Raw genomic sequence first — 12,619 nt, forward strand, 5'->3', positions numbered from 1 at the left:
AGAGTCCCAGGAAAGGACAGCCAGACCAAAAGAACACCTCCATCCTTTCTTTGCATATATGAGGCTTGAGAGACACAACCTCTCCTAAACCATCCAGTGAGCAAAGCCTGCAAGAGATGACTCCTGGCCTAGCATTTATCAGGTCTTCACTCAATTTCCACAGGTGCCTGCCTCCTTCCATTCTTTTTTTTTTTTTTTTAAGATAAATGCCCATTTATAACCAGGATGCTATTCTGATTTCTATGAGCATAGATGAGTTGTACATGTTCTAGAACCTCCCATAAATAGAATCCTACGGTAGATATTCTTTTGTGTCTCATAAGGTTTTTGAGATCACTCATGTTATTGGATCAGTAATTTGGTCCTTTTTACTGTTGATAATATTCTACTATACCATTATGTCACCATTTGTTTACCCATTCTCCTGATGGGTAGATGGACTTGTGGATTGTTTATAGTGTTTTACTATCATGAACAAGGCTGCTTAGGAGTTTCCTTTTCTCATTTTCTTTTTTGTTTTGTTGTTTTAAAGCAATGGGCAGGAGGAAAATGAATTAACAAAAAAAGTCACATTGCAAAAAAATGGATGAGTCTGACTTTATAGGAAGAGGCTGGGAGGAGCAGGAAAAGAATGCTTACTGTACTCCCAGTGGCCTCTGGGTCACCAAGTAGCACTAATATCCCTTCCTTAAAGAGAAGCATGATTCAGTTCACGCCTCTTCTGGCCTGGAAAACTCCAATGATCTGCTCTGGTGGAATATTACTGTTAGACCCATTTCCGTTCAAGGTTGATGAACACTTGGCAAGAAATGTTGACAAACAGATCTTGAGATCCATCTCTGAGTTCAGTGTTTTGGTGAACTTTGCTCGATTAATACCAGTTTGTAACATTAGCCTTTTACAAAGCCCATTACAACTTGCATAGAGATTTTAAAACCTTTTCTGTTCATTGCCACAGTTTCTGCCTTAATTCATCTTTTTTTTTTTTAATTTTTTTTTTTATTTTAGTTTTCGGCGGACACAACATCTTTGTTTGTATGTGGTGCTGAGGATCGAACCCGGGCCGCACTCATGCCAGGCGAGTGCGCTACCGCTTGAGCCACACCCCAGCCCCCTTAATTCATCTTTTAATGTGCCTAGCAGGAGTAACAGACACTGTTGACTACTGCCCAGAAGTCATAGTGCCTTTCCCTTCACCTGTACCCTCCCTTTCTCCTGGGAGAAACTTGACTTGTTGATTTATTCTATGGTAAGTCGTAGATTCAGGCAAGGAACCTTTTCCCGAGCCCTAGAGGCCAAATTTTGGTTGGTCTAGATCAATCATGGCAGTCTCAGATTCCCGTTGGCAGAGAATGAGTCACACTTTTGGCCAATGAAATGTGAGTCTTCCAGGAGCTTCTAGAAAAGGTTGTACTTGTTCTTAGAAAAGAAACATTAGAGATATGAAAAAGGTAAACATCCTCTTTTGTCTCTGGGGATGACTGTATGAGGAGGTGACTCCTGGAGCTGTAGCAACCACCCTGTGACTGAGGGGGAAAAACCTGAAGACAAAAACCAAAACACTGGGTTGGGGTTGTAGCTCAGTGGTACAGCGCTTGCCTGGCATGTGTGAAGCATTGGGTTCGATTCTCAGCACCACATATAAGTAAATAAAGGTCCAACAACAACTAAAAAAAAAAAAAAAGCCAAGACACCGAGGAAGTAGAACGGGAAAATGGAAGAACTTGGTTCCTTGATGACGTTATCTACTTAGTAACAGCAGAACCACAGCTATTGCTTTTCATCTCAAATTCCACTAGGCCTGCTTTCAGAGGACTTTAGGTTAAGTTTCAAACAGTTCTCACATCCTACCTCTCAGACCCCCCAACACACAAACTAGAAGTAGCTAGCCAATGCTTGGGCTCCAAAATAGAACAAAAATACCATTTGTTAAATTTAGATAACAAAAAAAAGTGAACAGATGTAACATGAGCTGGCTACTTTGTTCATTTATTATTTTTGTGCTATGTGCTAGGAATTGAACCCAGAGCCTGTCCATGCTAGGCAAGTGCTCTACCAGTGAACCACATCCCAGCTAATTACTTTAAATATCATGTTTTGAAGTATTTCCCTGGAGAGGGCTTGACATATGATAATGCTTCCCAGGATAGGGCAAGGGATGTTCTGAATATGCAGTGGCTCTTGACCCCAGGCCTGGTGACCATCCATTCCTACCCAAGTGCCCCCAAAGGCTGGTGCCCTTAATGCTGAGGCTGGTGGTTGTAGATTTGAGCTGCACTTACTAAGACAGTCTAAGAAGGGAGATTTATATTGACTGCTCTTCTGGGTGGGGTCTCTGATCTAGGAAACTATTCATCCTCTGCAAAGAGATTCAGAAATATCTGTCACTCCAAGTCCCTGCAGGATTAGAAAGGTGACAATTGCAAAGGGCCTTAGTAAACCTTAAAATCCCATTTTATCTCCTTCACTGGAAGAACACTGGCAGATGGAATACTTCATGTGTAATTTCTCTTTCTATTTCTGAATCAATTCATTTAGATCATTCCCAAGTTTATAAAATAATATGTCCTAAGCCTATCAAAATTCAGAAAACAGAAAAATCATCACAATTTACTCTCTACCTAAAACAATATAATGTGTTTTGTTTTGTTTTGTTTTTCTTTCTCTATTTCTGCCCTTTCTGAACCCATTTTAAAAAGTAGATGCTTTTACGAATGGGTGTTTTTGTTTTGTTCTTAGCTTTTGGTTTAGTTTTCAGATTTCAGGAAGGATGATGGATGTTCTGGAGATAAGATCAAACAAGGGAAGATCCATATTTCTTATTTTTAAAGGGAAAACTTTCGAAATTTTATCAGAACCAATTACCTCTGTTATTTAAGAAAATTATCCACCACCCCCTCCCCCTAAAAATCAGCAGCAAATTCCTAAAAGTTGGGGAGGGCAGAAATGTAAGCTAATACTTGTTGGCTGTACATAGGCTTGAAGGAAATCATGCCCACATGATTCAAGTTGAGTGGACCATGATTTCTTCAGATAGTGAGGAAGTAATAGATAGAATCTACAGAGTTGGGCTCAGCCTGTTTTCTGCCTCCTGTGATAGCCTCCTCAATAAGCTGAAATGTTTCCTTTTAAAGGGAATGAGGTGCTTTAGGGGATCACTCAAGAGCACTGTCAGAGGCTCTCTACCACCTGTAAGGAGACATTTTAAGAGTCCTCCCCCTGGGGCTTATCCCTATGCTGGGTTGATTTCAATGTCTTTACTGACAACTTCATAAAGTGCTTCTGACAGGGGCTGATAAATAATAGGTAGCTATTATTACGAAATTAAGAACATGCCTCTTATTCTAAATAAACCAAACCAAAACAAAAACCTCCAGGTCTTCTAAATCCAGGTCTAATGCTCTTTCTACTGTCCTGTGCAGGGCATGACTGGCCACCAGAATCCCTGGAAGGAGCTGGTGGGCTGCACAGTGGGAGTACACAAATATTAAAGGGGCTGGTTTAAGTATAATTCGGAGGATTATATCTGCTTTCTTAAATGGAAGTAACTGGAGGGGGATGTAGGAGTACAATAAGGGAAGCAGATGTGAGCACATGCTGCAATCAGATGATAGAAGTTCTTGAAATAGCCACGGGAACAGATACCCTTCTTGACAGTACAATGTATTCATTCCATCTTCTTCCTCTATGACTTCCATTTATTGAACACCTACTAAGAGCCAAATGCTCTCCTGGGCTCTTTTCATCATTGTCAGGACCAGAGTAAGTCCATACTGGGTTGGTCTCTCCAGTCACAGTCCCTGGTTATTCCACGAAGCAAGTTACAGCAGGAGAGAAGGAGCGAGTTCACTTACCTGGCCGGCCAGGTTGAAGTAAGCATGGTTGGTCAGACTGACTGGTGTGGTCTGACTGGCTTGTGCTCTAAAGTTGACCACGAGCTCCCCGCCATCCAGGGTGTATGTCACCCAGACTTTTAACTCTCCAGGGTAGCCTTCCTCACCAGCTGGACTGACGCGGTAGAATTGGACGCCATTTGAGAGCACCTGAGGGGTCCAGAGGACCTAGAAAAAAGTGTTTTCAAAGCTGCTTATTTGCTTCAATCCCAAGTTAAATGCCACATTTCAATATTTAAGGATAACTGATTCCAGAAAGGGAGTTCATCAATCATTAAGGCTTGGATTAGTAGCCTGGATTTGAACTAATCTAAATCTCTGATTTGTACAGAAAAGAGGCATTTTTTTTCCTGTTTACCTACTCCCATTCCTTATACTCTTTTTTTGGGGGGGGAGGGATTATCAGGGATTGAACTCAGGAGCACTTGATCACTAAGCCACATCCCCACCTTATTTTTCATATTTTTTATTTAGAGACAGAGTCTCACTGAATTGCGTAACACCTCACTTTTGCTGAGGCTGGCTTTGAACTCACAGTCCTCCTGCCTCAGCCTCCAGAGCCACTGGGATCACAGGCATGTGCCACCTTGCCTGGCTCCATTCCTTATACTCTTTCCTCTTAACCTTACATGTATGTATCTACAGTATTTTCCTCTTTGAATTTTTCTTGGATATATATTTATTTTAATCTTGGTGCTCCATTCTGGTGTTGTGTAGCAATACCTTTTTATAGTACTAAAAAATAACCTTAATAAATCAACCCCTCTCTCTGGTGTACTATATACAAATATTAATGAAAAACACTCCAAGTTTCTCTTATTCCCTGGACAGAGTTTATAACAAATTGGGCACTTGTTCCATTAGGATTCAGTTCCAGCCCACAAGTCAGGAGTCATGGTTTTGGAGCCAGATCTGTTCCTAGTTCACTGTGTAAATTTGGGCATCTATCACTTCCATAAAATTAAGGAGCTAGAAAAATTACCTTGAAGCTTTTCTCTGTGTTCTAGCAAATACAATTCTAAGAATGGCAAGAAAAATATGAAGAGAAAAAATGGAATCTTGAATTAACATAGAGGTTCCTCTTCACTTTGCCTGAAAGGCCCCAAGATCACACTTTCAGGGAAGGGAAAACCAGCATTTATCAAGTGTTCGTTATGAAGAAAGGCACCTAGCCAGAAACTTTACAGACATTATCTCATCTGTCTACTTCAAGTAGTGCCATCATTCTCATTGAGTGACCACACACTGAGGCTCAGGAAGGGTAAACTGCTGGCACCAGGTCATGCAGCCGGTAAGTGACAGTGGATTGGACCCAGCCCAAGCCTGTTCCCTTATGTTACAGTAGCAGCATGAGTTGACCAGAGTCCTGGTCCTTTAGGGAGCTCTGGGATCACTAGTAAAGAGCTTATTGCACACATGAGACCTCCGACCTGTGGAGTACTCACCAGTCACTGATGCCTTACACAAATCACCTTGCAAGGTGAACGAAATGACTGTCCCTGTAGGTCAAAACTGTTGAACACTGGCAATCTCTTATAGTTCCAACTAATATTATCCCCACTTTACAGATGAACAAATTAAGTTCAATGGAGTTAACCTGCCTGTTTCTCCCCATACATTCCGGAGGTGAAGGATAGAACCCTTTAATACAGCATAGTTTAAAAATAAAAAATATTGTTTAAAATCATACATGTAATTAGTGACAGAGCTAGGATTCCAACTCAGGTCTGGCTACCTACATGATTTCACATCTTAGTTTCAGTGAACAGCTTTATTCAAATCTCCATTTTCAACCGAAGAGTCAAACTCTCACTCCAAACACAGTTAAAAGGTAATGACCTTCTGAATCAGAGGAATGGCCTGCAGCCCAGGCCTGCCCATTCACTCTAGCCTGGGTCTGGCTCTCACAGGTGTTCTGCCTGCCAGGAAGGGGAGCCCAGCAGGGATGGAGGTCTCTACCTTCATCTACAATGAGAGCAGCTGGCGTCTGACACAAATTCACTGAGCTCAGTAAAAAATTTAATTTATATCCTAATTATCTCTCAGAAATATTGAACTTTCAAGACACTTAAAACAGGAAGACTGTTATATGTGTAATTAAAAAATAAAAGAAGAATTCCCCAAATGGAAAATTGTAGGAATTAAATATCTGAAATAAAATGTTCTTACCTTGCTACCCAGATTTTCTTCTTTAGGGAAAGGAAAGAATGGAAAGATTTTGGTGTAAACAAATATTTTCAGTTACATGTAATTCCCATTCATGGAAGAATTTCTCTGTCCTTATAGTTTCTAACTCTCTAGGAACTCTAAATCTGCAGACTTTCTTATACTATTTCAAATCCTGTCAGGTTATTTAATTTTCATCTTTTAAAGAATTGTGCTGATCTACACAGAAAAACACACACCCCCAACCTAAACTATTCATTCAGTAATTGTTGAAATCCAATACAACTTAAAATAAAGTCCATCTGATACTGCTAACGATACCTATCTAAAAACTTACTGCTGAGAAACTTTCAGTGGCTCAGCTTTTCCCCACCCATCTCGGGGCCCCAGTGTAGCCATTCTGTCTAATACCCACAGATTGAATGAAATGTTACCTGTTCTTCAAAAGCTGTTCAAGTCCCACCTCCATAACTATTCATTTGTTCATGTTCAGCTCTTCTAGTATAATGTTAGCATCTATGTTGTGGTGCCTGTGGAAGCTCAGCTGTTAATAGTTATGTAAGGGTCCATCTGCCTCATTATACTGTGAACCTCAGGAATCCCCAGCCTGTTATGCTCCAAATGGTTCACAAAAGGGGCCCACTGCACGGGTTTGGGCTATGGTTTGAATGTGTCTTCCAAAAGTTCACGTGTTTAAAACGTAATTCCCAAACTCATGCTAATGGTATTTGGAGATGCAGCCTTTGGCGGGTAGTTAGGATTGGAGGAGGTCATGAGAGAGGTAACCTCCGATGGCATCAATGGTTTTGTTTGAAAAGGAAGAAAGACCCAAAGTGGTACAGTTGCTCATTCTTGCCATGAGATGCCCTCTTCCATGTTAAGACGCAGCAAGAAGGCCCTCACTAGAGGCTGGCACCATACTCTTGGACTCCCCAGTTTCCAGAACTGTGAGGGGAAAAACACCTTTGTCTTTATACATGACCCAGTCTATGTATTTGGTCATAGCAAAGTAAGACAGATATTCATTCTTACTATTCTTCTGTGTTAATAAAGGGAATACACATGAAGCAACACTGCAGAAATACCACAGTGGAACAGAAGGAGAAGAGCAAGGTGCTCTACAGAGGGTCCTCTCAAGATCCCTGTAGGAACCCGGCCCAGCTTCTTCTAGATGGGGTTTACTCATGGACCTGGCATGTTCTAGAGGATCTCTGCCCTCTGCTCTTGGGCACAGCAGATGCTACTAGGGAGAGCCTTTTGCTCTCCTTAGTGTGAGGAGTCCATCACTGAAGAAAGGGAAGCCAATGGGATAGTCTGGTTCTTGGCTACAGAGAGGAAGCTGGAGGGAGAGGGGAAAACCTAGAGCAACCAACTTCCTTCAACAGGAGAAGTGGAGGCCAGAGGCAGAAAAAAGGAAATCATGGCCTTTAGTTACCACACATCTTACTTCCTATTCTTCTCTATCTGAACTCTAGCAAACAACCTGGGTGGTATAATTTAAAGGAGAGCTCTCTGAAATTTTTTCCCTCAGAGACTAAAATGAGACTGGAGGACTCTGAAGCAGGAGGCCAGGAACTCTGATCTCAGGGAGTAGCTTGATCCCTTTGCTTTCCAAGGATTGGAGTTTTTATTTAGGGAATGGAGTTTTTATTTAGAAAGGGGGATCTGGAGGAGCCAAGGTAATTTCAAGGCACAAAGCACTTCAGTGGAAGGGCATTTCCGGGTGTGGTGCCACACTGCACAGGAAGGGTGCAAACAAGAGGAAGAGGGAGGTGTATTGGATTGGGGGTCCCCACAGTGGCCATGGAGGACACCAGCAGCTCTAGTATAGCAATGAGGGCTTGGAGCCAGGCAGACCTGGCTGTCCCCTTTAGGAATCGTGTGCCTTTCACAATCTCAGATTTCTCATTTGAGTGATGATACAGGTCTCTTGGAAAGGTCAGAGACAACATACGTGAAGGCCTATGCAGTAGAGGGTAGGTAGGTATTTATCATTAACCCACATTTCTTCAACCTGATTCCCTGATCCCAACACTATGAGAAAGTTGTTCCACATCTTTCCTAAGTCAGGGGTCATGGTCCTTTCACTCAAGGATCCCTGCTTGTGACAGTCAGATGAACTAGAGGAGGACAGATCCTGGATGTGGCCATTTGCATCTGCTCCCCCAAACCCTGGGAACAGCCTTTTTCCTGGATTGCTTTACCATGCACATGTCCCAGGGCCTAGGATTCTGCTTGGAAACAGGAGACATGCTTGTGGGTACTCTGGGAAGTGGACCAAGAAAGGACTCTGCCACATGCCCTGGACTCACCTTGTCAAACCCTTTGAGTCCTCCATGCAGACTGTTGGGCCCATAGTTAATGGCCAGGTGATACTCCTTCCCATCCAACTTGAATGTTCCTTTGCCAATTTGGTTGGCCACCCTTCCAATCACTGCTCCAAAGTAGGGCAGGTTTTGGAGGTACCCTGAAAGGACAAGGATGACAGTGTTTTTTAAAACTTCAAACAGAAGAGGTGTCTTACACTTCTGCCTGTCACTTTCTTCTTGAGGAAGCCGCAACTACCTACAAGTTGGCCATATCAAAGTCTTCATGAAAGCACAGAAAAATGGTATTTTTTTTCACACCTGACATTTTCCTGTTCCAGAAGTAATACACATTCATTACAAAAAGTTTTAAAGAATTTTATAACACACAAAGAAGAAATTTAAATCCTCCTTAATCTTATCACTCGAGAGAGAACCACTGTTAATATTCTTATATATATCCTTCTGTCTTTCAGTGTAGTGTACATATGCATTTGCTTCTTTTTATAAACTGGGATCTTAGTGGGAATGTTGCTTTATAATCTGCTATTTTCTGAGCCAATCAATTTTCTTAACTAAAAATTGGACTTTTGTGTAGTCTTGAGAGAAAACTATCTAATTCTTCTTTCTCTTTTCATGTTTTTGTAAAATCATATAATTAGTACATGTAAATATCTTTAATGAGAGTTAAATAATACCCAAGGACATAGAGTAGGATTGCCAGAGGAAATACAGGATGCCTAGGTAAATTTGAATTTCAAATAAAAAATGAATAATCATTTAACAGTATTTAAGTATGTTCATAGTATTAGTATGGATGAGACAGTATAAGTTGTTTACCTGAAATTTAAATCAGACTTCTTATATTTTCATTTACTAAATCTGGCAAACTTAATAGTGTAGAACATTTTAAAAGCCTTTCTTCACTTCTCTTCCTTCCTAATGTAATCATTGTTAACAGTTGGGAATGTACAGTTTTTTCAAAAATTGAATTAACTACATATAAGCATACATGCAAGAACACAAACACATGTATATTCTATACAGATATAAATGAGTTATACATATTGTTCTGTAACTTTTCATTTATCAAATATCTTAAGGTTTCTCCCTGTTACTACCTGTATACCATATTCCTTTTGATTGCTACAGGGCATATTGATGAGAATCAAATGTTTCTGGGCTTTTTTTTTTTTTTGGTGGTAGGGGTTATAAAAAGCAAAGCACCATTGTTGTAGTTAAAACTCTGAACAAGGGCATATTCCAGTAAAAGTACTTAAAGTACTCTTCTTAAAGTTTTTCTCTTCTTAAAGTTTACTATTCTTACAGTTTTTTTGAGTTCTTCTGTGGTTTTCCATGGAAGAGATTAAGATTTGGAGACAGTTTGTTTTTGCATTTTCACCAAAATTCCTTTCTATTCTATTTCTCACTCAGATGCACTCTGGATTCCATTCTCCTTCCCTGGGGTATTCTGTATCCTCCATGTCTAGTTAGGATTAGCAAAGAATGTAATTCAAACATATGACCTCTTTTTCCACAGCTGGAGGGGCTCTCGGATACAGACCCTGAATCAGCCAGTGGCTGGTCACTGTTCCCATTACGCAACTGGTTGGGCACAAGTTAATCATTCTCTTCCAGGTCCTGGTTCCTTTCTCATTAATCCATGGTGTCAGAATCTTGTAAACGAACTATTATAACAGCGGAAACTTAGTCCTTTCTAAGTCCCAGACACTTTCTCAGGGCTCTACATTTAATTCATTTCATCCTCAGAATATTTCTCTTAAGTAGATACTATTATTGCCCCAGTTTACTGATGTGGAAACTGAGGACAGAAAAGTTTAGTAACTTGCTCTAAAACACTAGTTAGCAGAGGAATCAAGACTTGAATCCAAGTAGTCTGGCTCCTAATACATACTCTTAAGCATTGCCTACCAGTGGTCCCTTCCCCCCAACAAAGTACCAAAGTATATAAATGCTCAATTCCTCATATAAGATGGGGTAGTTTTTGCATAAAACCTATGCACATCCTCTTTCTTTCTTCTTTCCTCAGTACTGGGGATTGAGTTATATCCTCAACCCCTTTATTATTTTTATTTTGAGACAAGGTCTTGCTAATTTCCAGAGGCTGGCCTAGAACTTGCAATTCTCCTGCCTCAGCCTCCTGAATATCTTGGATTACAGGTGGGTGCTACTGCACCCAGCACCCTCCACATACTTTAAATCATCTGTAGGTTATGTATAATCCCTAATACAATGCAAATGCCACATAAATAGTTTTTGTACTTTATTATTATTTAGGGAATGACAAGAAAAAAAAGGCTAAACACATTTAGTACTATTGCAGTTTTCCCCAAATATTTTTGATCTGTGGTTGGTTGAATTCACTGATGCAAATCCATAGATACAGAGGGCCAACTGTATTTAGCAAGCACCAGGCATCCTGGTTGGCCCATCTAACCACCATTTCTAGGCACTGGGGTTCATTGCTCCGTCAGTTCCCACCTTCTCCCCCCTTCCACTTTCTGAAGCTGTAGCGTTCAAACCCCTTAACAGTGGTTGAACAAAAGGAGTCCCAAAAGGCAAACAACCTCTTCTTGGTTTTGTTTCATCTTCTCTTTAGACAGAAAAGGGGATAATCCCTCTCCTGCCCACCATCAGGGGTCATGGCTGACACCTCTATAACAAAAGACAGGTTGACAAGAGAAAAGCATATTTGATTATAGTTTCACGTGACACAGGAACCTTCAGATTGAAGACTCAGAGACCCAGGGTGAACTAACCATTTTTATTCTTAGGAGAGATGAAGCACGGACAGCCATTTAGAAATAGAACTGAACAAAAAGGGTATAATCTGAAAATCGTGGCAGACACTGCAAGGCCTATCTGCTCAGATTCTTCTTGACCTGTCTGAACAGCAATCCTTCCTCCCATCTAGGAACCAAGACCCTTTCTAGAACAGGGGTCCTAAGACCTACAATTGAACAAGAGGTCAGAGAATTTTTTTTTTTATGGCTGACTCTTAGAGAGAAAGTGTGTTTGTGTGTGTGGGGGGCGGTTAGAGTAATATTTCTAGCTTTTATCTTGACTTTGGGGAAAAGGGGGTTCTAGTTTTTATGACTTGCCTTGGGGAAGAGTAATCCTAGCTTCTATGGCTTGCCTCAAGAGAAGGCCAGAGGGAAACTTTGCTTTGAGGTTGCTTCTGCAGACATCAATTTGGGATGTCTGAGCCCAATAAAGTTTAAAAGTGTAAAGAAAAGCAGATTGTCTAAACAAACAAACAAACACACAACAACTGGCTGTGGCCATTTTTAGTCCGATCTCAATTTTTTCCACAAGTGTACCCAGAGCCCCCATCCTCTACCAGAGGTATACTAGGCTTTGGAGACAATCTGACAGTAAAGCTCCTGCCACAATGGCTGGCAAGAATTCCCTCAGAAGGCACGACTCCTGGCAACAGTGCATCAGCCTGTGGAGATGAGAAGTACCTGCCAGTTCCTTGGTTTAGATTAATAGTTTTTAAGAATTAATCCATTAGGGCACTAAGGTTGTGGCTCAGCAGTAGGGCGCTCATCTATGCAGGTAGGGGGCCCTGGGTTCTATCCTCAGCACCACATAAAAATAAAGTAAAGGTATTGTGTCGAACTACAACTAAAAAATAAATACTGAAAAAAAAAAGAATTGATCCATGAGGACGGAGAAACCACTTGTCCAAGCTGTCTCTGAAAAAACCTTAATAGAACAAATAGATTTCATACTATTTTCAAATGTAATTAAGCATTTGTATCAAATCAGTTTTATGGAAAAATGAAAATCCCCAAATTCTGAATAAGGAATGACTAAAAGTTATTTTGCATTGCAGAAAATTCTGTTTTAAGTGAAAAGTTCAAAGTTCCTAGGTCAAGCCACGAATACTGATTTAGTCAAATCAGCTGCTGACGTGGGAGAAAGAGGATTGGGAATGTCTGCTCCTTTTCCTGGGCAAGGCACTGGCCAGAATAAATTAATAAATGCTTAACTATGGTATATGGCCCTTTCCACTCCTGTGACCTCCCAAGATCCCCAACTATGACACCCGCCTCAAAAAGCCCAAACCTTCACCAGAGTGCTCTAAAGTCTGAAATAAATTAATCACTACTCTCCCTCAAAACAGCCCAGCATGGTGGTGCAAAACCTATAATCCCAGCTCAGAAGGCTGAGTCAGGAGTATTGCAAATTCAAGGCCAGTCTGGGCAACATAGAAAAACCCATCTAAAA

At 40.9% G+C, this 12,619-nt stretch overlaps 1 protein-coding gene across 1 annotated transcript in view; it reads right to left on the reverse strand.

Moving 5' to 3' along the window:
* LOC308632565 (galactose mutarotase-like) overlaps positions 1-12,619 on the reverse strand; it is a 43,468-nt gene that overhangs the window by 27,022 nt on the left and 3,827 nt on the right. The window contains exons 2-3 of the mRNA XM_081264769.1: positions 8,372-8,526; positions 3,855-4,061 (exon numbers count right to left, since the gene is read on the reverse strand). Coding sequence (XP_081120895.1) covers positions 3,855-4,061; positions 8,372-8,526 — 362 coding nt within the window. The remainder of the gene's footprint in view (positions 1-3,854; positions 4,062-8,371; positions 8,527-12,619) is intronic.

The sequence above is a fragment of the Spermophilus citellus genome (assembly GCF_964194105.1).
Source record: "Spermophilus citellus genome assembly, chromosome: 13".
Taxonomy (NCBI): Eukaryota; Metazoa; Chordata; class Mammalia; order Rodentia; family Sciuridae; genus Spermophilus; species Spermophilus citellus.